The sequence below is a fragment of the Sceloporus occidentalis genome, unplaced genomic scaffold (assembly GCF_023333645.1).
Source record: "Sceloporus occidentalis isolate IW3139 unplaced genomic scaffold, rSceOcc1.0.p SCAF_3, whole genome shotgun sequence".
Classification (NCBI taxonomy): Eukaryota; Metazoa; Chordata; class Lepidosauria; order Squamata; family Phrynosomatidae; genus Sceloporus; species Sceloporus occidentalis.
The window spans coordinates 87,312,786-87,340,090 of NW_028316983.1; the positions used below are offsets into that span (position 1 = coordinate 87,312,786).

A 27,305-nucleotide genomic window follows, 5' to 3' on the forward strand; every position below is an offset into this window, starting at 1 on the left:
GTGATGAAATTGAATTGTATACCCTGTAATATTTCATAGATAAAATCAGGGTCATGTTTGTAACACTTAACTTTCATACCAAGGATCACTGCTTGAGAATCACCCTTCCACCGTTACACACTGCTCTTTAGCCTTCTATGCTGTGTTCCTTTCCTTTTCAATACCTTGTTCTCCTCTTGCATCTGAGAAAGTAGATTCAAGTCTACAAAAGCTCATGCTACCAGCTTCTTTCTTTCAGTTAGTTTCAAAGGTACTACAAGATCCCTTTGCATATTTGTTTTCCAAGAATCTTCTCAAAAAGAGAATATTAGTTCTTAAAGAGAAACTAGAAAAAAATCAATTATTCTGTAACAAATGAATGAAAGAATACAAATTTGAAATGTTATCTACAACTACAGTATGTAAATTTGCCAGCTTCATGTTGTAAAGTGCCTTAGCATTCATTTGCATGCACTGACATCAAAGTTTATGCATCTCTTCTTATCCTGTGACCTCTTAGGATTCTTGAGCAGATCTGAGCAATGTGCGGGCCATGTGCAATCACACAAAAACACCCATTTTTGCAGCCCCATCTCTTTAAACCCCCTGTCCCCCATGCATCAAAAAAGGAGAACCAACACTCTTGGAAGCCTCCAGGAGGGGAGATTATTTTTCATAATGGGGCGTAGTATTCCCCCCAACCCATGCCTTGCCTGCCCCCCCCCCCCCCAAATCCCTTTCCCCCAAATCTTGAAGTAGACCTCTGACTGCTTCCAGTTTTATACGGTGGCGTGACTCATGACAGTTCCTGGGGAAAATACATACCCTTGGAACTCTAAGAATGTGCCCATCCCTACTCCAGAAGGTAGCTGAACCCTGAACAATAAGAAAACAAGTAGCAAACATTTTTTTAAAATTGCAAGACATTTGCAAAAAAACAAAACAAAAGAATAAGGTTGAGGCAATGGCTTAGCAAAGACAGTGGACCTTACCAAACACAAGTCCTAGAATAAAGGATTTGTCCACCATAAATAGGACACTTGAACCCTTGGATTTGTTTGCTTTTCTGGATCTTGCTCATATTTTAAAATAAGGAATGTAGGTAAAGTGTTTTTCTGCAATGGCATACTATTGCATTGTCTTGTAGGATTCTTACCAACATCTTCCAGTGGTCCTACTGTATATTCATTTTCTATCTTTTCACAGCATAATCTTGTTCATTTCTTCACAGAAGCCAGTTCCACTGAGCCCATGACAGTTACTCCCAGATAAGTTGGTATAGAACTCCCAGATAAGTTGGTACAGGGCTCTTGGGGATTCATTTTTTTAAATGCCACCCATTGTCTTTCATATTTTAAGGAGAAAATTATTTCATTTTCAGTATCCTGCAGATTGTAAGGTTTCTCTCTAGCCAAACCATAGAAATAACCTAGATTTTTAAGAGTCTTGGTATGAGGCACATTAGACTGTACTATTCACGGTCATCTTATTAAGGACTTACCTTTCATAACAATTTTTGAAGCTTGAGAATGGAAAATCCAATCTTGCCATTATAAAAATTAATATTATTTATAAACTACAGTCAAGGTACATATGTTTTTCAGAATTTCTCAAATCAAAAGGACATGGCCCTGCTTCAGGAAGCTTAAGATTCTAAATTTTGACATAGCAAGGAAAAAGGGGGCAGGGGTGACAAAAAGATGGAAGGTGAGAGGAATAGGAAGGGCTGTTTAGCTTAGAGGAAAAGTGGGTATGGGGAGACATGATGAAAGGTGGGTAAAAGTATATATACATGGAGTGGAAGGATTAGCCATCTTGGGTCCCAGTTTTGGGAGAAAGGTGGGATGATGATAATGACAGTGACGAGGAGGAAGATAAACTTTTCTTTCACTGTTGTAATACTAGCTAGCTTAGACAGTTTTTAAAAGGGATCTAGATAAATCTGTGGAAGCTAGAGCCATCAGTGGCTACTGATCAGAATGGCTGTATATCATTCCTGATAGCAGAAGAGTACAGTGGACTCTTGTTATACACTGAGGTTTGGTTCCAAGGTCTCCCGTGTATAACAAAATCCGTGTATGCTCAAGTCCCATTACATATAATGACATAGCAAAATGGTGTCCTTTATAAAAAATGGAAAATCAAGGTAAATTTATACTTTTTTGGAACATTTTCAAACCGTGTATGCTTAAATCTGTGTATAAAAAATCCGTGTATAAGAAGGGCCGACTGTATTCCTCTTTATGTCAGTTGCTGGAGAGCCTGAGATAGGAGGTGCAGTTATACTCCAGGGGCAACTGACCACTTTGCAAACAAACTGCACCACTTGATGGGCTTTGGTTTCATTCAAGATACCACTTCTAAAGTTCTTGTGCTGTAATAACTACACTCTAATATTTGTTGTTGTTTTTCTTCAGTAAAGAACATTTTTGCTCATTTTCATTGTTGCTACAAAGTAGCTACTCTGTGTTCCTTTTTAAAAAATTAAACAGAGAATTTTGAAATGAAGGGCAATGAACTCACAAAACAAGGATTTATGGATCTGAATCTCATGGAAGCCAATGAACAAGGCGGGAAACTTGGTGGCCTCTGGAAGACTTTGCTGTCAATGGGGTATAGTAGAGCAATGGAGTTGAATGAGGTATGACAGATAATTGGGTAAAATAGTTGCTAGAATTTTCAGTTGTAATATTATTCCTGTATTGTTTAAGTTGATCTTTGTTTTGGTTCAGTGAACTAGTATGTAGTCAAAGTGTAACAACAGAAGAGCATGCACTTTAAACAATGCACTTTTGTTTCTGAGCAAATTATTTTATCACACCTTGGTCTGTGAAATATTTGTCATACAGTCAGCCCTCCATACCAGCAGGCTAGCCATCTGCAGATGGCCCTGCTCTATTATCATCAATGGTGGTGCACGTCCACAGCTGTGCCAGTGTAGCCCTGCACATGTCGTCATTCATTAATGAAAATGGGACTTTAGATCCCATGAGTTTTAGTAACTGTGAGGGGAAGTCCAGAACCAAATCCCTGCTGATATGGAGGCCAGCTGTATCATGTATTTGTGCCAAAAGTATAAAGGCACCATATTTATTGTACAAAAGGAAAGCAATATGAGAAGAAAGGACTGCCAGTGCAAGATGAAATCCACAAACTCCATTCTGTGCTTACAGAAAAGAACTCTATGTGCAGTGTTTTTGTGGTTGTTTCTGCTGCAGTCATTCCCTTAGCCAAAAAAATGACCAGCTGTTCAGCTGAGGTAAAACCTGAATGTATGAACAGATTTTTCCACATGTGTAGATCACCTGTTGAAACCTTGTTCAGAACTTAATTAGGATAGGTAGAGTTTTGAATGAACTCATTTCACATCATTAGTTAGTTGTAATCAAACATTTTCCCTAGTAGTTAATAACCAAACAATACCAATAATAAAGTGATGATGGATTGAAGGAATTATTTTTCCTCTTCTCTCCCTATAGGCATGCCCCTTTTCTATTCACATTTATGCAGATAAATGCAAGCCCCAGATTAAGCCAGTTTCTCTGGAAACAGGTGGAGAGCAACTTAAGAATGCCATCTGTGTGACTGTGGTTGATAAAGGAGATGCCAGGCCAATGGATCGCAGTGAAAATATAATTATCCACACGTACAAATGTGATAGACGGATTACAGTTGTTATTGAAAACAAGGTATTGTATGATCTATATATATAATGGGATTAGTCTTTGCCAAAGATTTTACATTTTTTCTTATTTTATATATATTTATGATATTTTGTCTATCTGTTGACATTATTAGTGTCAGGCTGGAAACTCACAAATTGAGGACACTAATATCAGTGGCTTGAACTGCTAGTTGCACCAAGCATATCAAACTGACTAGGAAAAGGCAAAAAACCTAGAATTTAATATACAAAACAGGTGTGGCCATTCCTGAGGTATACTCCCTATACATATTAAATTATTCTGTTCCTTTCTGAACCTGAAGCACATGGTAGTTTGTTGGATAGGCTTCAGCTATAGAACCTGAGTATGGTTCTAACCACAAAGTCTCCAACATGACCATGGGTTCTCTTTTCTGAACATAAAATTTTATTTAGAAATATGTCCCATAAATCTGGTTTTGGCTTTCTCCCCCCCCCCCCCTTTTTTTTTTTTAATGGATTAGCATTTCCCCCATAAATTTGTAGGAATATTTTGTATCTATATCAAGCAGAGTGCAGCAAAGCCAGTGCTATATGAGCTAGTGGTAGAAACAGGAGAAAATACAGTCAGCCCACCTTATCCACAGATTTTTTTTATCCACGGATTCAAGCATCCACAGCTTGAAAATATTCCAAAAAAGTATAAATTCCAAATAGCAGACTTTGGTTTTTCCATTTTATATAAGGGACACTATTTTACCATGCCTTTGTATGGTACTCAAACTTCCATGGATTTTGTTATCCACGGGGGTCCTGGAACCAAACCCCAGCGGATGCCAAGGGCCCACTGTACTCACTATGCTCTTGTAAGATAAACAAAAGAAAAGATTACATTTATTCTTTCAGGATATCCATGATGGGATAAGAAAGGAGAAAGATAAAAGAAGATTATCTAAACTTCATTAGAAAAGCCCCTAAGATTGGCTCGCATGTGTGGATGTTTGGCTGGCATCCATCTTAAGGTGGGAGCCTCATGGAGGCTCTCTTTACAGACAAAGGACTAACTTTTGGAAGAAGGGGAAAGTGATCTTTGCAGGCAGGAAGGAAGCAAAAAGCTTGATTACATAGATCAAAGAAAGAAATGGAGAGGTGGAAACTAAAGGACAGGCATGCTCTCTAGAGACCCCTGTCTCACTAGTTACTCTATACAAGTGTTTATGCCTCTTTGTTTCCAATAGAATTTAGTAGTACCTTCCATATATATTTTCTTTATAACACACTGTTGTGGGGGTTGTAATCAAGAGCATACTGTAGATGTCAGTAAGCCTACAATAATCTGCTCTTTCTCAACACTAGTGGTTGTGAGCATGTGCCTAATCACATAAGGAGTGTGGCTAAATTACAACCAAGTTCAAGCCAATTTGGCAGAAAATAAAAGGTGCCGCTTTGAATGTGAACACCAGAAAGGATCACATGAATCACCCTAATGAAAACGATCAGTTTCTTCTGTCTGACTATTTAATATATATACAAAGCTTGTACCCCATTGATTTCTGTTGTCAGTACCAGCTTAAGATATAATTTCTCTCACTACTCTTTTTTAAAAAATATTTAAAGCTGCGATCCTATAGTTACAATAAATGTTTTGTGGAAAGTTTTTCTGTTCTGTGAAGTTGAAGGCTCTCAGTGCAAGCTTTGTATGAGTACCTAGAAATGCTTACCTGCTCTATATAGCAACACTTCCACTGTTCTTTCATCAAACATCTTCTTTGTTTGGTATCTGAACAGTGCAGCTACATTGCAGTGGAAATAGAGCTGAGCTTTAATTTGGAATCAAAGGCTTTCATGGCCAGCATACATAGTTTTTTGTGGCTTTTTCAGGCTATGTGGCCATGTTCTATAAGAGTTTATTCCTGACATTTTGCCAGCATCTGTGGCTGGCATCTTCAGAGAATGCTAACCTGGAAGAGAGGTTAATCTGGAACTTTTTCAGGTGGAGTCCCACACAGGAGCCAAAATTAAGATGAGGTGGTCCACAAAGAATGAGAGAACAGAAAAATAGTTTTCTGTGGGTTTTCTGGACTATGTAGCCACATTATGGAAAAGTTTATTCCTGCAGGCAAAACATCAGGAATGAATTCTTCTAGAACATGGCTACATAGTCCAGAAAACCTACAGAAAACTATTTTGCTATTCTCTCAGTCTTTGTGGACCACCTCATCTTAATTTTAGCTCCTGTGTGGGACTCCACCTGAAAAAGTTCCAAACTGAAGCTCAGCTCTATTTCCACTGCAATGTAGATGCATTGTTGAGATACCAAACAAAGAAGATGTTTGATGAAAGAAAAGTGGAAGTGTTGCTATAGGTATTTATACAAAGCTTTCACTGAGATGCTTACTAGTTAACCTGTGTTCATGTACAACCACTGGTTATGGACACTCAGCATACTGGCTCCTCAAAAGTCATAATGTTGAGCAATCCCCACATACCACTTAGCGTTTCTTTGCTTTTTCCACTGCAACCACAATTGTACTGGAAACTTTTAGGGCTTCTGATGGGCCCAGAACTTTGAAGTTCAATGATGATGGCTAATGGGGCTCCTGTGTGATAATTAGTGACCTAAGGAAGAGGGCCCTACTGCTGAGGAGACTTCTCTGGTGCTTTGTTAGCTACCAGCCTGACATGTGGTTTCAGGTTGGCAAGGGACCATGCGTTGTGCTCTAACTCTGAGGTAGAACTCCCTCCTTTGTGAGATGCAGCAGCTTCTACCTTTACCTCTGAGGGCCCAGATATATGGAAGTATCTGGCCCTTTGGGATCCTACTATACTGTTCTATAGCAAAACTTCCACAATTAATACTAGGTTTATGATTTTTCCAAGAGAGATCCTTATTGGTCTCGCTTTTTCATGGACTGTTAAAACGTATCATAAATTGCACTAACAGCTGTTTCTAAGTATCTTGATGCTAATATTGCTATTCTCTTAACAGTCTGGAAGCAAAGCAATAATTCACATAAACAGTGAGCAAAGTAAGAACTGCATAAATAATAGAGGACTTGATATTTTTGCTGTTGAAGTGGCTCCCAAATCCATGATGGTAATTGTATGTATTTGTTTATTTGTTTTAAATATTTATATTTTACCTTTTGATCTAACAGGGTACAAAATGCAATTTTCAGCTCAACTATGAAAATATATATCCTAACTGAACCAACAATAAATTAATATTTTCAATAGCTATTTGTTAAATACCAGTTCTAAAGAAGAAGTCCTTATTTAATATGGAGAGTAAATAGAGAAACAGATGTTGGGGGGAGGTGAGAGAAGCAGATAGAAAACTTTTTTTCTGTTCTTTGTATTTGGAGGACTCTTTTCTGAAGTGTTATTAGTGCAAGTTGCTAAACTTGTCATACTTTGAAGTTTAGCTCATTCACAATATCACTAGAAATTAATTTACTTTCGGGCAATGAATGAATGAGATACCCCCCAAGGGTTTGTAATACATGAGTAGTTGATTATGCAGAAGCTGTCACCAAGTAGGTGCTGAAAAGTTTGAATGCTGACCAGAAATGAAATTGAGTGGATACTTTAAAACTGATTTTGCAGTATTTTGAGCAATCTAGTGATATTTGGGGGGGAAAGACTCATCACTGTTGATGACACATCACTATGATCCTGAGACCAAACAACAATCCTTGCAGTGGCAGCAGTCAGGTTCCCCACAGCCAAAGAAATTTAAGACTTAAAAGCCTGCAGGAAAAGTCACAGTTTTTGGAGGGATAAGGAAGGTTTTTTAATGACTAATCTTCAGACGGGCCAAACAATTAATGCAGAATACTACTCTAACTTGCTGTGTGATTAAAGGAAATATTGAAGAAAGAATGGCCAAGGACACTGAAGAAAGGTGTTCCCTGTTTGCAGAACAATGTACCTGCACACAGGGCTGGCAAGATGATGGATGTTTTGAAGAATTTGAGGTTTGAGTGCATAGACCCACCTCATCAGATCTTGTTCTATCTGACTATTTCCTGTTTCTAAACCTTAAAGAGAATTTGAAAGGAAGGATTTTTTTTAATGATTCAGAGGTGATAGCAGCAGCACAGCAGTATTTCAGTGATTAGATATCAGAAATATTTTGGAAGGGTTAAAGAAACTAGAGAAATGATGTGCCAAGTGTGTTGACCATCAGGGTGAATATGTGGAATAGCATGTAAGTTTCATGACTTTAGGTCATTCCTCTCTTGGTTGAGCCAAGAACTTTTCAGTACCGCCTCAAAATGAGTCATGTTACCACATGATGAGGCCAGAGGACGATAACCTTAATTGCATCATTTTGGCTTCTAGGGAAAATTCAGGCTTGATTTGTCCTCAGACCCATTTATTTATCATTTTGACAGTCTGTGGTATCCACAGAACTTTGAACAGCTGTGGTATCCAGCTCTCCTCTAAGTATATTACATTCCATGTTGGAGAACAGTTATGTTTTCCTAGTATGTCAATAACCATAACTAGTGGATGACAGTACTGTTTACAAGAGATGAGAAGCATCAACAATGCGTAGTAATAGTGAAAAGGATTTGATCACCAGCTCACCAAGTTGTTTTTGTAGGGAAAGTCAGTTGCGTTTAGCCCATCATTATTCATTTATTTATATCATATGAACCCTACTCAAAAGGCTCTCAAACTGATGAATATATCAAGGAGGGGCAAGACATATCCTACCCACTTACCCTCTGATTTATAATCCAAAAGATATGTCATAAGGGGGAAAGGATGGGGAGGAAAAAGAAAAAGAAGATAGGTTCTACACATATTGTTGCGAGTTCCAAAATCCATACTGTGGGAATACTTCTAGTTGTTGTTGTTGTTGTATGCCTTCAAGTCATTTCCAACTTACTGCAGCCCTAAGGCAAACCTATCACAGGGTTTTCTGGGGCTGAGAGAGTCTGGCTCTCCCAAAGTCACCCATGGGTTTCCATGACCAATGTGAGGAATCAAACCCTGCTCTCTAAATTTGTAGTCTGATACTCAAATCACCTCACTAGCTCTCTGTTACCCTAACCAAAAAGGCACAAAAATCTCTGCAAGTTTTTGAAACCAGTTTCTTCACTAACAAAGATATTTTTTTAAAAATCATGCAGGGGGTGACAGCATTAGAGTCATGTACTTTGTGTGTTGTATTCAACTGGTTTGGGAGGAAAGGGCTGCAAACTATCAAATTAGGGCACAGGCACAGGCCTCTGGCATATTGGGTACAAGAAAGGCAATAGAAGCAGAGCAGTAAAATTTGATTTTCCGGAGACAGGTTTGAGGCTTCAAGGGAGTCCTCTGCATGACCAAATAGATAACCAAATTTTATTATTCTGTTTTTATTGTCTTTCATGTGCCCAGTATGCCCCTGGGTCATTAGGGGTGCAACTCAAAGTATCTTATTTGATAGTCTCTTCCCAAACCTTTTTAACCCTATTTGTAGGCTACTTGACTGTAGCAACACAAACACATGTTTTTCTCCTGTGTACTTTTTTTTTAAAAAATAACTTTTCTTCATGGCAAAACTTTGGTTCCACAAACTTGCACAGGGACTCTGTGTTTTTGGTTGGGCTAATAAAGACATTATCACTGGCCCAAAACACATGGCAGAAATAATCCAGTTTGAGACAGCTTTAACTGCCCTGGCTCAATGCTAGTGAATTCTGTAGTTTTGTAGTTTTGTGAGGCATTTAGCCTTCTCTGTCAGAAAGCTCTGATGCCACAATAAACTACAGAATTTCCAGGATTCCCTAGCACTGAGCCAGGGCAGTTAAAGCGGTCACAAACTGGCTTATTTCTGCAGTGTGTATTGGACCACAGTATGAATTTTGGAATTTGTCTTAGGGTTAACATATCTGCCCCTGCATTTATTTTGAAGACATTCCTCAATCTGATCTTTCCTGTTCTTTCTTCACAGTGACATTGGCTTTACCATTTTGCTGTATTAACTAATACCAGGTCATTATACATCTATATAGGTTTATTTATGGCTTGACTTCTTTTAAAATGTTATAACTGGCCTTAGTCGAGGGAAGAATGTGGGATAATATCTGAAATCCAGAAAATTAAAGGAATAACATAGGTCAAAAATACACTGCAGAAATAATCCAGCGTGACATCGCTTCAACTGCCCTGGCTCAGTGCTAGGGAATTCTGGGAATTGTAGTTTATTGTGGCACCAGGGCTCTCTAACATAGAAGGCTAAGTATCTCACAAAACTACAGTTCTCAGAATTCTCTAGCATTGAGCTAGGGTAGTTAAAGCAGTCTCAAACTGGATTATTTCTGCAGTGTGTTTTGGACCATTTTATGCCTGTTTGGATGGATAAATAATTGACATTCTACAAGAATTATGGAAGACAGAAATAATTATGTTCTCTTTTCTGTATTTCGGCTCCAGGTCTGTCAGCATGTGATGGCACTGAATGATAAAGAAGAATGGATATACAGTTGTGTTTATTCTGTCTTGTCTTAAGTGATCGTGGTGCATTGATTTGGATTTCCTGCATGGCAGGGGGTTGGACTGGATGGCCCTAGTGGTCTCTTCCAACTCTACGATTCTATGATTCTATGTGGTTAGGAAATGGCATTCTCCTGCTTCTTGACAAAGAAGGCCTTTGCTCTATGATATATGGATAGCTTGATTTATCTCATCATTTTTGAAACAGGACATACTTCCTTATTTTGGATATCCCTGTAATTCTGATGATTTCAGTTACCTTTTCATACTTTGACTTCACAAAATACCTGCTTGCTTCTGGAATACTATGTATATAAACAAATTTAAATTTCTTATGTCCCTAGATATTCAAACAGGGACCCTACCCTCAGGGCCTTTTTTAAGCTCGGGTAACTGATGACTGAAAAGCAAGTCATTATTAATTTTGCCTGTTTGCAGAAATCTTTATATAAGACAGTGAAATTACAGAATTCTTTGCATCATCATTGTATACTAACTGAAACAGTTAACACTTTGACTGTGATAAAATAATAAATGAAACAATGTGCAATTGATGAAAACATAAAATTAAGATATCAAGCAAAGGGAAAATTAGAAAAATGTGTTCTTGGATGCAGAGGCTTTTGACATACCCTCTCTGCCAGCATACTACTGTAAGAACAAAAGCTCTGGAATTAAGTTAGTATGTAGAGCAAAGGTGGTAAAATGCATAAAGATGGGAGCATACTCTAGCCCCCCTATTCTATCCCATTGCTCTTCTTTTCAGATTTATATTGAATTTTCCCTACTCCTTTTTGTGCCATCTTTTCCAGGTTAGAACGCTCTTCACGTGGCTTCCAGCTGCTTTTGGGGCATGCGTTGTATAAGCACCCCACCCCCAAAGTGGCCTGAAGCCATTATTCCCTGCCTGTCTATTTTGGGACTTTTATTTTATTTTATATTCTCCTTTATCATTTACTACATTTCTGACTGATAATTCCTGAGATAGCACTACACAATTGAAGGTTCAGTTTTGCTTAATTATCGAAGGGGTGAGGGGTTAAACTTCACTGCTCCAGTCTTAAGGGAGGCTCAGACCTCCATGCAATGTAACCTAGCAATGGTTATTTATATCTTCATAATCTTGAACATTTTACTGTTGCTGTGTGGTCCATGTATCATTGATTTAAATACTGTGCAGAGACTGCAGATGATGTATAATTTAGAGGTCCACCCATTTCCAGTCTTTAGAATGACAGATCACCAGGAACAAATGATATCAGTGCTCCATTTTCTACCATCTTCCTAAAGGTGCTGCCCTTTAACTACACAGTGCTGGCATAATTTCTGAAAAACAACTTCCTCTCTGTATCACTTCACAATATCTAAGATATACCTGTTTGTTACAAACATGTGCTGCGTACATAGAACGAAGTTACAGAGCTGTACCCTAAACAGCTCATATACAAGAACTGACTTAATTTTACAAAACTGGAAGGCCAGAAGTCATTTTTGGGAAGCAACGTGAAAACATTTCATTTTGGCTGGCTTTGGGTAGTGAGGGGTCTCTTTTATTGCAGTCATCTGTATTTTATATAGAAGCACTAAAGTGATGTTCTTTTTCTTAAATCAGGGTAAAAAAATAGCAAAATGGCTTTCAAGGGAATTGTGTGGGGATTGTAAATCAGAATCTGCTTGCTCACCTGAGCTAGAATAAGCAAATGTACATGTACTTATATCCATTTTTTCCTCCACACTGTAGAATATATATTATAAAAGACTTGTACCACAACTAAACACTGAACTACTGCAGACAAAATTTTAGTTATCACTGTTGGAATATAGAGTCACAGTGAAAATATACAATGTGGGTTTTAATAGTAACCAGGCATAAAAGGGTTACTGTGAGCCATAATGATTAGGCATTTAAACAGGAAGTGACATCAAAATATAGTCAACAAGTGCTGTAAAGTACTGTAGGATGCTGCAGTCTGAAAAGTCCCTCAAGAGGGAGGCTGTATCCTTTGTGGCACCAGAGGGAGAGGCAAAGCCTAGTAGCCTCACGGAGCCCTTGCTAGAGTAGTGAGGAGCATTTTACTCAGAGTGGGTTGTTACTAGTGTGGGTGGTGTCAATGTATATAGTGTTGTACACAGTGGAACTTCTTCTAAGAAGAAAAGCTTCATCTGAGAGAAGTTTACAGTGTCTCTTTGCTCAGTGAAAAAGGGAGAGGTGTTTCTCCAGCTCACAAGCTGCTGACTACAGTCACGAAAGTGGAAAATCTGGTGCCAAATGTTGACATGTTGCCTCACGCGCTGCACAACATCAAAAGCTTTTTAACAATCACAACTTGATAAATACAAGGCAACCAATGGCTATGGCAGAGATGCACACAGTGGAGGCATAGGCAGTCCTTGGCTGTTTGTGGCCACTAAAGCCAATGGGACCTCGCCCACTTTCCCACTCAAGCCAGCGACCAGCTGCACTGAGAACGGAGACTGCTGTTCCTTGGCTTCTATGGTTACTATTCACCCATTAGTTGGACACTTTTAGACTATACAGTGAACCCTTGTTATCTGCTGGGGTTTGGTTCAAGGAACCCCCAAGAATAACAAAACCCGTGTATGCTCACATCCCATTAAATGCAATGGCATAGTGAAATGGTGTCCCTTATATAAAATGGAAAAATCAAGGTTTGATACTTGAAATTTATACTTTTTAAAACATTTTCAAGCCATGGATGTTTGAATCTGTGTATAAAAAATCCATGGATAAGGAGGGCCAACTGTATAATTATAGCACTATGATTCTGTGGCTGCATCCTGAGGAATCCTGGAGTTTGCAGTTTATTGAGTCTCTGCCACTCTAGCTGAGAGTTTTAAATTATTGCTAATAAACTGCAAATCCCTGGATTTGAGTGTTGGACTAGGACTCTGGGTATTTTTTGTTAACTGCCTTCAAGTAAACTTTGACCTATGACGACCTAATCAATGGGTGGCCTCCAAGTCATCCTATCCTCAAACACACTGCTCAGCTGTTTCAGATTCATGGCCATGGCATCTATGATTGAATCTATCCATCTGGTATGCTGTCTTCCTCTTTTCCTATTGCTCTTTGCTTTACCAAGCATCATCATCTTTTCTAGTGAGTCCTTTCTTCTCATGATATGGCCAAAATATGACAACCTCAACTTAGTCATCTTTGCTTCTAGGGAGAGTTCAGGCCTGGTTTTTCTAGGACCTGTTTTTTGGGCCTTTTTAGCAGTCCATGATATTTGCAGAACTCTAGCACCATATCTCAAATTAGTTAATATTCTTCCTATCAGGTTTTTTTCACTGTCCATCTTTCACAATCATACATAGAAATGGAGAATACTATGGCATGGTCCATCTTAACTTTAGTATTCAGTGATATATTTTACACTTGAGGATCTCGTCTAGTTCTCCTTCTAAGTCCAAGTCTTCTGATTTGTTGACTGCAGTCTCTACTCTGATTGACAACAGCCCAAGTATGGAAAATTGTAAACTTTTACAATTTGTAAACTACTATGGAAAATTGTCCCTGGTCAGCCATCGAAACTTACTGAGTGATCTTGGGCAAGTCATGCTCTCTCAGTCAAAGAAAGCAGCAATGGCAAGCCTTTTCTGATTAAATCAGCTGAATAATTATGATTAAATTTGATTAATTAAAAGTAATTTGTTATGTCACACATTTTCCCAGGCAAGAATTAATTCATTGCATTATAGGCAAAAAGAGTAATTTGTGAGAGGAGATCATTGCATTTTAGTGAGAGACTGTGATATCTTTCTTTCCTTGGTTGAGGTGGCTGGGATCTATTGACTTCTAACTATTTCATGCAGTTCTAGTTATCAATAAGACTCAAACAAGATTTATATAACAAAAAATAAGTATGGAAAGTATGCTATAACTTTTAAAGAAAGGAGGGGATGTAATGTCTTTAAACAAGGCCACATCCTAACTAGCAAAAAAAATAAAATAAAAAATAAAAATAAAAAATCCACACTCACCCTGATTCCAGAGCTGTTGAAACACACAGCATATGGCCATTTTCACAGTGAATGCACCTTTAGAATTTATAAAAGCTCACTTTTTACTCCACTTTCCACAAAAGCCTGGTTTTCTTGTTTTGTTTTTAAAGTGTGTCCTGCCAGATTGGTATGGCATCAGGTTGGTGGTAGTTGGAGGGGGGGGGGGGGGTTGAACAGATTGGTGGTTGGCATCCTGCATCTGGCAAGCATGTTATCAGCATTTTATTTTTAACATTTAGTGTACAGTATCACTGTTCTGAGGGATGGTGTTTTTCTATGATTTTTGCCCACCCTGACTGTGAATAGGTATTTGACCCCTCTTCCCTGGAATGCCTTGACAGATATTACATTCCCCCCCCCTTTTTTTTTTTTTTAAAGTTATAGCATTATGGTTTCCTTAGTGGAGAAAAATAATTTATTGAAATTTACTTGTGACCCTTCACTTTTTAGCTCTGCCCATTCTATTAAAACTCACAAGCAAGGGAGTGAGCAGTACCTATTGAATAATACTTCAGAGTGGCCAGTCTCTCTCAACTTAGTTGAATTTTTCAGTGTCCTCTTTTCAAGGCCTCTTGGTTTAGGTATCAAACGTATTTTTAAATCTTTTCAGAATCAAGCAGAATTATAATATATCTGTACAGATTTAACCTTTTGCCTCGCAATCAAGGAATCCTTAAAATACACTGATCCAAAAGAAATCTCAGTGTCCTCACAAACTGTAATTCCCAGAATTTTTAAATGAAATCCTTGGCATTCAAGCTGATTTAAAAACTGTAGCATGAAAATGTTTGAATATTTCAACTTGCAATGCAAATGATTTCTTATTGCTACAAAATAAAATGCAAGTGAAAAGTGAAACAGTTTTTTAATTTAATCCTCTGCTATGAGGATACTTTGCGCTTTGGACATTTTACTAGTTCATCTAAATATCTCAGTTTAAAGAATGGTACTGCTACGTACAGCTTACTAAAAACCAGCTTATAATTTAACTTAGATATCAGATTTTTATGACCTTGTATAAGAAAGTGCACAAAGTCTTAAAAGCTATATTTATCTCACAGTCACTCTTGTGCTCTCTCTTCTCCTACTGTAACAGGATGCCAGGGAAGTAAATGTCAGTTCTAAAATTAAAACCATGCTTAATAAAAGTGCAGGGTCTCTCTGTGTAGGCTTGGCTGAAAATGTTCTTATTGGTGCATGGCTTTGGTATATTTGTATATGCACTCATGTGTATATCTTTCTCTACATAAATTAATATTAAGCCATTAGTAATTTCAGGATTAGTTTTGGCCCTTTGGGGAGCACTAAACTCCCTGCAACAAGAGTATTTGTGTCCACAGATTCTTTAGCCACGGATTCAAGCATCTACAGCTTGGAAATATTCAAGAAATACAGCACGCCCTTCCCTTATGCGGGGGATCCATTCCGGACACACACACCCATAAGGGAAATTACGCAAATGCTTGAGGCCCACTGAAAACAATGGGGCTTGTGCATGTGGCATGGCTTAACACATTGTATATAAATTCCAAAAAATCAAGCTTGATTTTGCCATTTTTTATAAGAGACCATTTTACTATCCACTGCATTTAATGGTACGTGAACATCCACAGATATGGTGGGGTGTGTCCTGAAACCAAACCTGATTGGATAACATGGGTCCATTGTACCTATCGGGACAAAGCCGGGAAGCTCCCAGCTTTGCAAATCAGCCAGCTGAGCTCAGATTCTAGCCGGGTTTTAGGCAGGAGGCGACATCGGTGACAAAATGCATATGTTAATATCTGGCTACATTCCAGAAGAGGATTCAAACCGGGTAAGTGGATTGTTTAGCTGTGTACCAAACTCCTAATACTTGAAGGGCAGCTATGAACGTACACAATAGGATCCATGCCATGATTTTTCCAGTTTCCATTTGTGGTTATGGAGGGTGGATAGTGAAGAAAGCCGATAGGAAAACTCACTGAAAATGTTGTTTTCCCATGGGAAAGGCACATTAACCAGAAGACGTTCAGAGGATCTAGAATACCAAATAAAGGTTAAATGGGTTTGCTGATCACTCTGCCCTCCCCCAGCCTTTCCACATGTCCTCTTGCGCTAGTGGTCCCATTGCACTAAGGTGCACTAATAAGACCATATCTCCCACCTACCCCCTGCCATATTGCCAGCCAACTTCCATATCCATCAATCTTGAGGTTGTCTTACATCCAATCATTGTTTTGTTACTTAAGTTAAGACCATCTACCAAAATTACCCTTTTTGTCAATTTTCTGGGAAAGCACTCAACTCTGCATTCTGTGTAGGAACATTAAGTACCCCTTGAGGGTACCAAACAGGATATATATTTCCACCCCACATGTGGTCACTCTGTGCATACAGCTGCCATCTTCTGGAGCTCTCCGTCCAACCATCCAGAGCTTCCTTTTCCTGTACTGCCCTCAGACATTTTCCATGGATTCCTCTTCATGACTGGTAAATATCACCCCCTATACAACCCCAAGCCTCCACTGTCTAATTTCCATTCCTCTGTTATGGTTAACCTTGTATGGTGTTTCAGACGAATTTTTGCTGTGTGTTCATGTGCTCTCTTGCATATTTCTAAATAAAATTTTCTTTATTCATTAAACTTTGAAGCCCTTCACAGTACTGGTGTATACAGGTGAAAATGGTCCTCAAGTTACCCAACCTCTCACAGGTTCCTTGCTGAGCTAATAAATTTCCCCAGATATGCTATCACTGTTAGCGTGGATCCCAGGTCCCTCACTTTTTTGGGTAACAGCAAGCCCAAAGACAGCACAGAATACTCATTTTCAGAGTCATTACCATGTATCTCTATCTGTGCTAGAGCTGAAAGCATTAGCATCCTCATAAGATAATTTTAAAGAGTACATTCATGACAACTACTCATGTGTTTGTTTCAAAGTGATGTGAAGTTTTCTGAAAGTCAAATAAGATTTGCAAAATCAAGTTTTATTTTTCCATTTGTTGTTACTGCTTGCCTTCAAGTCATTTTTGATTTATGGTGACCCTAAGGCAAACCGATAGTGTGGTGAGACACATTATATATGGTGGAGCACACTAAGGCAAACCACAGGGTTTTCTTGTTATAACAGTAAGCAGTAATAACATTTTTAAATGCACTTAATCACTATATTAATATGCTTCACTGAATCAAGCCATTGTCACATCTCTCTTTTCAAGAGGCCTACATAACCTCAGATGATGCAACTTTATCTAATACTTCGATCATGAACCAGCATTAGTGTGGCTAATCCCCACCCCCCTTGGATTCCTGCCTACTTCCTTCAGTTAGGCCATCCACTCACTCTGCACAGGTTGGATGTTTCACACTTGTCAGCTGAAAGTCAGCCTTCAGGATTTCATAGCTAGGAGCATAGGTAGAAATGCACAGGCTCCTGTCTCAATTGCCTTAATTGCCTTCAGGTCTCAATTGCCTTTTTCAAAGTAATCATCTTCTAAGATGGCCTGTCATCTTCAGTAGACCATTGACAATTAGGAGTCATTTTCTTTAACTGATGGACTCCCAGATTCTCCTAGTTATTTTTGTGTTTAATTTTTTAAAGTATTAACTATGTAACAGAAAATGATTTCAATGGATGCTAGCTGGATCTGACCCAAAATTTATTATGGGTCCAATAAGATGTATTAACTGGGAATAAACACCACACTATCGGTAGATATTTCAGACTTTCAGGGGGATGGAGGGAAGACAGTATGGAAAAAGAAGTCACCCCATGTTAAAGTTTCTGATGTACTGCTAAAGTTGCAAGTAGTTCTTCGCCTATATATTCTTTCTCCAAAATGTGCCTGTATAACAGCCACGGTGGGGGATTCAACACTCTCCTGGTATATGGTGATATTTTCTGTTAAAACGCACACACACCAACTGCTTCTTCTTTCTTCCATAGGAGCAAAGATACAGGTATACACATCTTTTTGCCCAACCATAGCTTATCTCTTGCAAAAATGAAAAAAATGATTGGAAAAGTGCCTGAGGTGGAAAGGATAAAAACTGGTTTTGCTTGGTCAGATTAAGCAGGTCTTTTTAATGGAATCCTGGGCTTTGTAGTTTGTTGTGTCACCAGAGCTCTGAAGGCTAAAGGCCTTGCAATCCCAAATCCCAGAACTCCATAGTATTGAGCCATGGCAGTTAAGGCAGTGTCAAACTGCATTATTTCTGCAGTGCAGATGCAGCCAGTGTCTCTGAGAGCTGAACTCTCCTCATATTAAACATTTCGAACAAAGAACTGCTAAATTCACTGCAGAGATTCTATTATGTAATTCCTTTTGGCTGAAATTGCAGATAAGTGTGCTTATCTTTTCTGGCTATCTAGCACACTGGCTCAGCAAAGCTGCAAAGACTAATAGGAGAGCCTTTCTGTTGGTAGTAGTTGCTTAAAGTCTATATTGCATCACACTCCATTTCCTGCAATCTAGACATATTGCAACGCACCCAAATTCCTGCCCCTTGCTGGATTCATATACAGTACAATGCTCTTCCATTTCTGCCCTTTTTTGCTTTCTGGAAGGGAGTGCTACACATTGGCTAAATCCTTGAATTAACTGTGAGTAAAGTCAAAGAACAGAGACTGGTCAACACATCTGGCCCTGAGGAAGAAGTAGCAGTTTTGGACTTGGGGACTTTTGGAGTTTTGAGTATATTGCTAAATGCTGTGTGTCCGCTTTAATAAATACTGTTGCTTCTGCATACCTTGGGGGGGGGGGGGGGCATGAGGAATAATGTGATTTCAGACATTCAAACTAGCATCTCAAATTTTCTTGGATGGGGTCTTGACAGAATGTAATGTAACTGAAGGAGAATACTCCCTAGTCATTGAACCCAGACTTGGTCAAAGGGTTACACTTACAAATACCAAAGAGATTAGATGGATTGTTGTTATTGTTGTGTGCCTTCAAGTTGTTTCTGACTTATGATGACACTAAGGAAAACTTATGCAGTTTTCTTGGCAGTTTTTTTCAAAACAGATTTGCCATTGCCATCCTCTGAACTGAGAATGTGTGACTTGCCTAAGGTAACCCGGGTCTCAGTGGCCCATCGGGGATTTGAACCATGGTCTCCAGGGTCATAGTCCAATGCCAAAACCCCTACATACCTAACATGTTATGCAGTTTACCTTTTTGAACAACAAAAACTGTCCTTCTCTCCTCCCATCCTCTTGAATTAAAATCGCTCAAGGTGTAGTTCGAGCACTATATAAATCACAAGACTGCTTTCTTCAACAGAGCCTGGACTGGTTACTTATATATACCCAAAATAGTTTGTGACCAGGTTGAGCATCCCTTATCCTAAAATCTGAAATGCTCCAAAATCCATAACCTTTTTTCAGGGGTGGCTGTGATAGTGGCACATTTGCTTTCTGAGATTCAGTGTATACAAACTTTGTTTCATGCACAAAACTATTAAAATATGGAATTAAAATTACCAGGCTATATGTGTATGATATATATAAAACATAAATGAATTTCTTGTTTACCCTTGGGTCTCATCTCCAAGATATCACACACACACACACACACACACACACACATATATATATATAATGCAAATATTCTAAAATCTGAAAAAATCCAAAATACTTTTCGCCTCAGACATTCTGGATAAGGAATACTCAACCTCATATTTGTTAACAGTAGAGCAGGTGCAGCTCAGGGCTCCAATCTGGTTCTGAGATCCCAAAAGCAAAGTAGCAGACAAATAAAGGCTTGGACTTTGTCCATGATGATTTACCATCTGACTTAATGATTAATATATTGCCACTACATAGGTCATTAGGTTCACAGATGAAATACAGAAATTGTAGAGAAACATCTCATTTATTCTGCACTCCTACTTTTAGAGTTGCTACCCCTTTATTAGGCCTCACTTACTGTAGTAGTAGTAGTAGTAGTAGTAGTAGTAGAATTATTTGTCTTAATATTGGTTTGAACTGAAAAGACACACCTTACATGGCTAAACAAGTCACTGAGTGTCAGATTAATTCTTCTGACACTATGTTTCAGAGGAGACAATAGTTGGTAAGGCGGCTGAAAAGTGAAGGACAAACTATCATTGCTTGTGGTAAATACATAGCTCTTTTGTCCCTTTATACTATCTGGTGAAACATGTTTTGCAGCTTTTTGAAGCATTGCTACCTGCTTTTCAAAAGTTGATAGCAGGACAAGAATATTGTCTGCACACTAGTAGGCAATAATTTGTAATAACACTTTAGTTCTCTCTAAAAAAAAAGCCATGGTTTTGCAGGTTTGGCTGCCGCCACATTGCAGTTTGAAACTTCTTTAACTGCCATGGCTCAATGCTATGGAATCCTGGGATTTATAGTTTGTTGTGGCACCAGACCTCTCTGATAGAGCAGTCTAAGTATCTCACAAAGCTACAAATCCCAGGATTCCAGTTAAAATGGTGTCAAACTGTATTAATTCTTAGTACATCAGTAAGTGGTATAGAAATGTTCTTACTATTGCTGCAGTGTAGATGCAGTCTTTCTCTTATTGTTTAACTCATAGTAGGGAGTATATGTCTTAATGTTTTGAAGTTAACATGGGCCTGTTACAGACTGCCAAAATAAAGCTGCTTCGGGTCTCTTTGGAGGTATGCTATTTAAATGATGCATGGGTCCTAAAAGTTCGGAGGTCGCACCAAAGCCACACTCCATTTCTAAGCACTGGAGTGCAGCTTTTGGTGCAGCTTCCGGATTCTTCGGATGCATGCATCATTTAAACAGCATACCTCCAAAGAGACCTGAAGCAACTTTATTTTGGCAGTCTGTAACAGGCCATGGTGATACCATGGAACTTTTGCTTAAATATGCTAAAGGCACCAGATTCTACCTGATCTTGGACCTAAGCCCCGGGTAGTACTTGGATAGGGGACAGCCAATGAATGCCAAGTGCTGTAGGTGATATTTCAGAGGAAGAAACTGGCAACAACACATCTGAGTATTCCTTGCCTATGAAACCTGTATGAAATTCATAGGGTCACCATAAGTTGACAGGCAAAGGCACATACACACACCCCATTGAACTTAAGGCAATACACCTCAGTAGGTTGCCAGTCATTCAGATCACAACTTTCTAGTAAGATACTGATGCATCTTATTCCTAACATGCTTCTCCTTAAGCTTCCTCCATTTCCCAAAAGCTTCTTGTTACGGCATTACATCTATTTATTATCTGGTGCATGGAAAGCAATGGCAAATCTTGTTGAACCACTGGAGGGATGAGCACTGGTCCAAGCATTCCTACCTCTGAGGAGAGGAGATGTGCTAGGAGAGGAGATGTGCTATTGCGCCACAGCATCATGGCCACTCTCCTGCATTGCACCTGCTGTCCACCCGCTCACTTGAAGGCTAAGGACCATTTCACAGTACACAAACACAACAATATATTCCACTTCAACTATCATGCCAACTTCTTATTGAATCCTAGGACTTGGAGTTTAGGGAGTGGTACTGTACTTAGAATTCTCCCTAAACTGCAAATCCTAGGATTCCAACAGAAGTTGCCATGGCAGCGAAAGTGGGATACAGTCTTAGAAATTTGTTAAGAATTTTGAGAGAGGTGTAATGTGCTGGTCTAGAGGAGACCAGGGCTCAAACCCCCATTCAGCCATAGAAACCCACTGTGTAACATTGGGCAAGTCACATATCCTCAGCCTCAGAAGAAGGTGATGGCAAACATCCTCTGGACAAATCTTGTTGAGGAAACCCTGTGATCAATTTGATTTTGAGATGTTAACATTCAGAAAAGTCACAATTTAGAATTATCTGCTAGAGAGTTCTGGTGCCTCACCAAACCACAAGCTCCAAAAGAGAAAGAAAACATCCAGCTACCAAAAACATCCACACTACAGAATTATAGTGCTTTGACTGTACTTTAACTGTCCTGATTCCATTCTGTGGAATTGGGGGGCTTTTACTCTGGGTGAAAATTTTAAATGTTCCTCCCTAAAGTGCAATTCTGTAGAACCCATAGGACAGAACCATGACTCTTAAAGTGGCCGCTCTGGACCCCATACAGCAAACTCCAACTCCCAGAATTCCATAGCCTTGAGCCAGAAAAAGAGTTGAAGCGATGCCAAACCGGGTTATTTCACCAGTGTGGATGCAGCCTTATCAGTCTCCAAGGTGCACCCTGATTTGCCACTGGCTTATTATTATTATTATCATTATTATTATTATTCTATTTATTTGTATCCTGCTCTTTCCCCAAAAACTGGGATTCAGAGCTGCTTCACAACATTAAAACAACAACAACAGTACAAAAACATAGGGGAGAAAGTACAATTACAAAAGAAATTTAAATTACTACACAGTATTAAAACAGATAGTTATTAAAAGATGGAGGGGGAAAACCCCACTTTGAACCTTTCTCTTGCCCCCTGGATCCCAGCCCAGGGCAGAGTTAAAGTGGTCTGAAACGGGATTATTTCTGCAGTGCGTTCTGGACCTTGGTCTCCAAAGTGCACCCTGATTTTCCACTATGGTTTTGAACGTTGAGCCTTTCTTTGGCCACCTGGATCCCGGGGCAGGAGTCCAAATCCTACTTTTCAAAGGAGAGGACTAAAGCCCAATGCCCCCTCTCTTTGGCAAGGCTTCTCCTCCATGGGCCTCTGCGACTTTAAGAGGGAGGGCAAAGCCAACCGAGGCTCCCAGCAAGGCCGGCCCAAGACGAGGCAGGCAGGCAGGCAGCTCTTAGAGGGAGGCAGGCCAGGACCAGGCAGCCCAGCAGCTCCTTCCTCCCTTCCTTCCTTCTCCCTGCATCGAGAGCCCCACCATGGTGAAGATCGTGAGCGTCAAGACCCAAGCCTACCCGGACCAGAAGCCTGGCACCAGCGGGCTCCGCAAGAGGGTCAAGGTCTTCCAGGGCAATGCCCACTACGCCGAGAACTTCATCCAGAGCATCCTGCTCTCGGCCACCGAGCCTGGGCAGAGGCAGGAGGCCACGCTGGTGGTCGGAGGAGATGGGCGCTTCTACATGAAGGAGGCCATCCAGCTCATCATCCGCATCGCTGCCGCCAACGGGGTAAGGGCCACAGGGACACCCCCAGCCCCCAAAACAGGGGGGCCCTTCCCTTCCCCCCGTCCTCCTTTTCCAGGACAGAACACCCCCCCACCCCCCATATTTCATGTCTTCTCTCCAGGAGGAATCCCCAAACCTCCTCCATTTTGGAGCAGGGCCAAGAAGCAGCAATTTCTATTGTCAGCTTATATTTTCTGTCCAGGAGGAATTTCAAAATGTTTCCTATTTTGACTAAGAAGCACGAATACGAGGGTTTTAAAGCTTTTACTTTGGAATGCCCTTCATTTTCTTTTCTTGAAGGTCCTCCATTTTGTGGTGCCTTGTCCTCCTCTGGGCACCTGCCCTCTCCTCTTCCACCTTTTGCCTCTTTGCACACATCTTTGTAGAACTGCTGCGCCCAGGGGTTGTTAACTCGTTGTCTACCAGGCGCCATTTGAATGCCTGGAGTGTTGTTGTGGTTGTGTGTTTTCAAGCTGTTGCCAACTTATGGCAACCCTAAGGCGTTTGTTTGGCAAGTTTTCTTAACAAGGTTTCTCAAAGAGGGGTTGCCATGGCCTTCCCCTGAGGCTGAGAGAGTGTGACCTGCCCACCTGCCCAGTGGGTTTCATGGCCAAGCTGAGAATCAAACCCTGTTCTCCAGAGTATAGTCAAACCACTACGCCAGGCTGGCTGTCCAGCGACCCTAAGGCAAACACCTTTAAATAGAATAGGATAGGATTTTAAGGCAGTGGTTCTCCACCTGTGGGGTCACAGCCTCTTTGGGGGTTGAATGACCCTTTCACAGGGGTCACCTAAGACCATTGGAAAACACATATTTCCCATGGTCTTAGGAACTGAGACACTGCAGTTTTGTGGTTGGGGGTCACCACAACTTGAGGAACTGTATTAAAGGGTCACAGCATTAGGAAGATTGGGAACCACTGCTCCAAGGCAACCCTATCATAGCAAAGTTTGTTCAGAAGAGGCCTTCCCCCGAGGTTGAGAGAATGTGACTTGCCCAGGGTCACCCAATGGGTTTTGTGGCCCACTGGGAAATCAAACACAGGTCTCCAGAGTTGCAGTCCAACACTAAAACGCAATTTTTATGGTCTCCTCATCTCCTCAACTGCCTAGTCACTGACACATTTGACCCCCAGTCAGTCATAGGGGAGAGTTGGTCAGTTGTGGGAAAAGAGATGGTGGTCACTTTGGGTAAGGAGAAGGTATGAGATGGACCATTGAAGCCACAGTCCTGCCTTGTTCGTCCCACTTTGGCCTACTAACCAGATCTGTGGCTGAGTCCTCTTGCAACCTTTGTGCTTTGTAAACGCCCAGAGAGTTGGGCTGAGGGAAGAATTAAAGGACTCGATTTAAACTAATTTTCCTTTCTCATACATTATGTGGTTGAGTTTTAAGGTGTTCTGGTGAAAGCAAAGGAAATGGACTGAGGTCTCCTTACCCTTTTGTGTAACTCACCTTTCTCTTTAGGCAAAGGGATTTTGTAGCACCTTTTGAGACTGGAAGAAGTTGGTAGCATGAACTTTTGTGGACATGAGCCTAGTTCCTCAGATGGATTTTATGCTCAAGTCTACGAAATCTCATGCTACCAATTTATTTCTTTCAGTCTCAAAGGTGCTACAAGATCCGTTTGCATACTGGTATTTCAAACACAGCTATGTCCTCGAACTTTAACCTTTCTCATGTCACCTGAATGCCATACCAGTAGTTTAAATCCTAATTTTAAAAGAAGAGAGATAAAACCCAATGCAGTCCTTATTCTTTTATTTGCAAGTTGTAGGAAGAGGCCATATGTGCATTTAGTTTTTGAATGGTTCTTTCCCATTTTGTGTTGCTTTAGTAAATCTTTCCAAGGATAGGGACACTATAAAGTGGAGTGGAATTGGAAACATGTATCCACAAAGATGCTCACAACTGTATTTAAAGTAAAAGAGGCTCACTATGTGTCTGAGGAAAAGACACCTTAATAAAATGGAAGGACTGGTAAAGTTAGTGCAAGTTGGGATGGAGGTACGGATTAGGTAAGTTAATTATTTTTACACACAGATTGGTTGCCATTAGAGGGGATGTTTGTGATGGCACTCCTCTTGCTGACTGTGAATCTTTGACATTTAAGTTAACCTTTCAGGCATTAGAGATATGGTTTCTCTTGCTTTGCTGCAGGGATTCATGCATCTCTTACAGTGTCAGGCCAAAGGTTCCTCTCAATTTAAAATAAAGCAGTATCATTTTCCTTTTTCTTTTTTTGTAACTTTGAGAAGCGGTCTTTATTTCAGTATCCTTTTTGACAGGAAAACCCCTTCCTACTAACCTCTATACATATTTGTACAACTGCAACCATTTGCAGACTTTGGTTTTGCAAAAGGCTGCAGTTAGATCACTCAAGTTTCTATGCTCCCTGTTTAAAACAGCTTCTTTGCCAACTTCATTGCTAGGCCTGTTGGCATGGTTATAAGAGCTACTCGCTTCCTGGTGTATTGCCAACCTGGAGCTGAAGTAATGATTAGCATTAATTCAAAGTAATTGTCCTTCAGGTAGCCATGCTGGGCCTATAGCAAAGTGCAATAACATCCAAAATCCACAAAACAGTGATATCTTTAGTCAGCCAACAAAAATGTACAAAATGCATGATGCGAGCTTTCAAAGCTCCGCTGGCGTCTACATTGGGTAAATCTGTTAAGAACCATACAGGAGAAAAAAATTATAAAATGACAATGTTAGTCACAGGCTTGCATTTTCTCAAGCTGTTGGTCTTTGGAGGGATATCTACTGTATGCAAGCAGGTCCCTCCTCCTTCTGGCCATGTGGCACTGTCTTTCAGGTATGTCTCTTATACAAGGGCTAGTGGCCAGGAGCAAGAAATGGATGGAATTTTCTTCTCCTGTGACTGACAGTGAACAGAGTTTCTGAAACCTGAAGATGAATCTGTGCCTTTCAAACGGGAGGCAGAAGCTTGAGGTAACTTGCTATTTGGGTTTCTTATTCTTCTCTCCAGTGCTTCATCCACACTGGAGAAATAATCTGGTTTGATACTGCTTTAATAGCTGTGACTGTATGGAATTTTGGGAACTGTAGTTGGTTGTGGCACCAGAGCTCTCTGACAGAGAAGGCTCAATATCTTGCAAAGCTAGTTTCCAGAATTCCATCACATTGACCTACGCCTACGGCTATTAAAGTGGTGTCAAATCAGATTATTTCACCAGTGAGGGTGCAGCCTATGAAGCATCAATTTGTACACAGTCTACCATCCATATATTGCATCAAGAGCTTGAAAAAAAATCCTCTTTTGGACAACAACTTGTAGTAAAGTAACTTTTCAAACTCTGATTACAGCCTCCAAGTCTCAGTTATTTTGGATTCCCTCTCCACAAAACCCTGATTTATTGAGTATCTGATAAGACAGTATATCTGACAGGTAGCTTGTGCAGAAAATGATGGTTCATGAATTGTGCAGGCCTAGTCTTATCTGACTGAGCATCTTAATTCCCCATCCAAGGTTTGTTGTTAGTGTGATATACATTATCATTATTATTATTAATACTTGTGAAGCATCTTTAAGTGCTCAGCATGCTTTCATGTGCTTTATCGAGTTGTATAACCAACTTGGATGGAAATCAGTATTATTTTGCCCCATGCTAAGAATATGAGGACTTGTCAGAAAGTACTCCCAAGGATGGAGCCTCTGTTGTGTCCAAAACCTTGTTGGCTTTTTGGCAGTGGGGAGGCTACCCTAAATGTTCCATGTTAGTAATGTGGTTGGAGATGAAGAAGGTTGTGGATCCTTCTTGGTGGCTTCTCCCAGACAGGGACTCCCTTCCAAGGGAGGCCTGGCTGGCCTCCTCCCTATTGTCTTTGCTATTCTGGTGGGCTTTGAGCACATGAGTGGCTTATAATGAGAAAGTATTTAATAGATGCATGAGTGATGTATTTCTTTAGTTTTTGCTCTTAATATTTTAATGTCCTTTTGAAACTGTTTTAAATCCTGATATTATTATAACTTATTCTGTGTTTCATTTATGTTTTTAATCATGTGGCCAGCTAAACTGTGTCTTTGTTCTGGGGGAAAGATGGGTTATAAATCATGTTTTAAAAATTACTCAGAATTGCTGTG

The 27,305-nt window shown here is 40.0% G+C and overlaps 2 protein-coding genes across 2 annotated transcripts in view; both read left to right on the forward strand.

The window, feature by feature from the left end:
* The window catches only part of LOC149316377 (EF-hand calcium-binding domain-containing protein 7-like), a 54,149-nt gene extending 43,491 nt beyond the window's left edge, over positions 1-10,658 (forward strand). Inside the window, exons 11-14 of the mRNA XM_089515335.1 lie at positions 2,472-2,620; positions 3,459-3,668; positions 6,612-6,719; positions 10,052-10,658. Of these exons, the coding sequence (XP_089371461.1) occupies positions 2,472-2,620; positions 3,459-3,668; positions 6,612-6,719; positions 10,052-10,126 (542 nt within the window). The 3' untranslated portion in view covers positions 10,127-10,658. The remainder of the gene's footprint in view (positions 1-2,471; positions 2,621-3,458; positions 3,669-6,611; positions 6,720-10,051) is intronic.
* Positions 10,659-22,922: 12,264 nt separating this feature from the next.
* Positions 22,923-27,305, forward strand: part of PGM1 (phosphoglucomutase 1) — a 36,302-nt gene continuing 31,919 nt past the window's right edge. Inside the window, exon 1 of the mRNA XM_089515336.1 lies at positions 22,923-23,200. Coding sequence (XP_089371462.1) covers positions 22,952-23,200 — 249 coding nt within the window. The 5' untranslated portion in view covers positions 22,923-22,951. The remainder of the gene's footprint in view (positions 23,201-27,305) is intronic.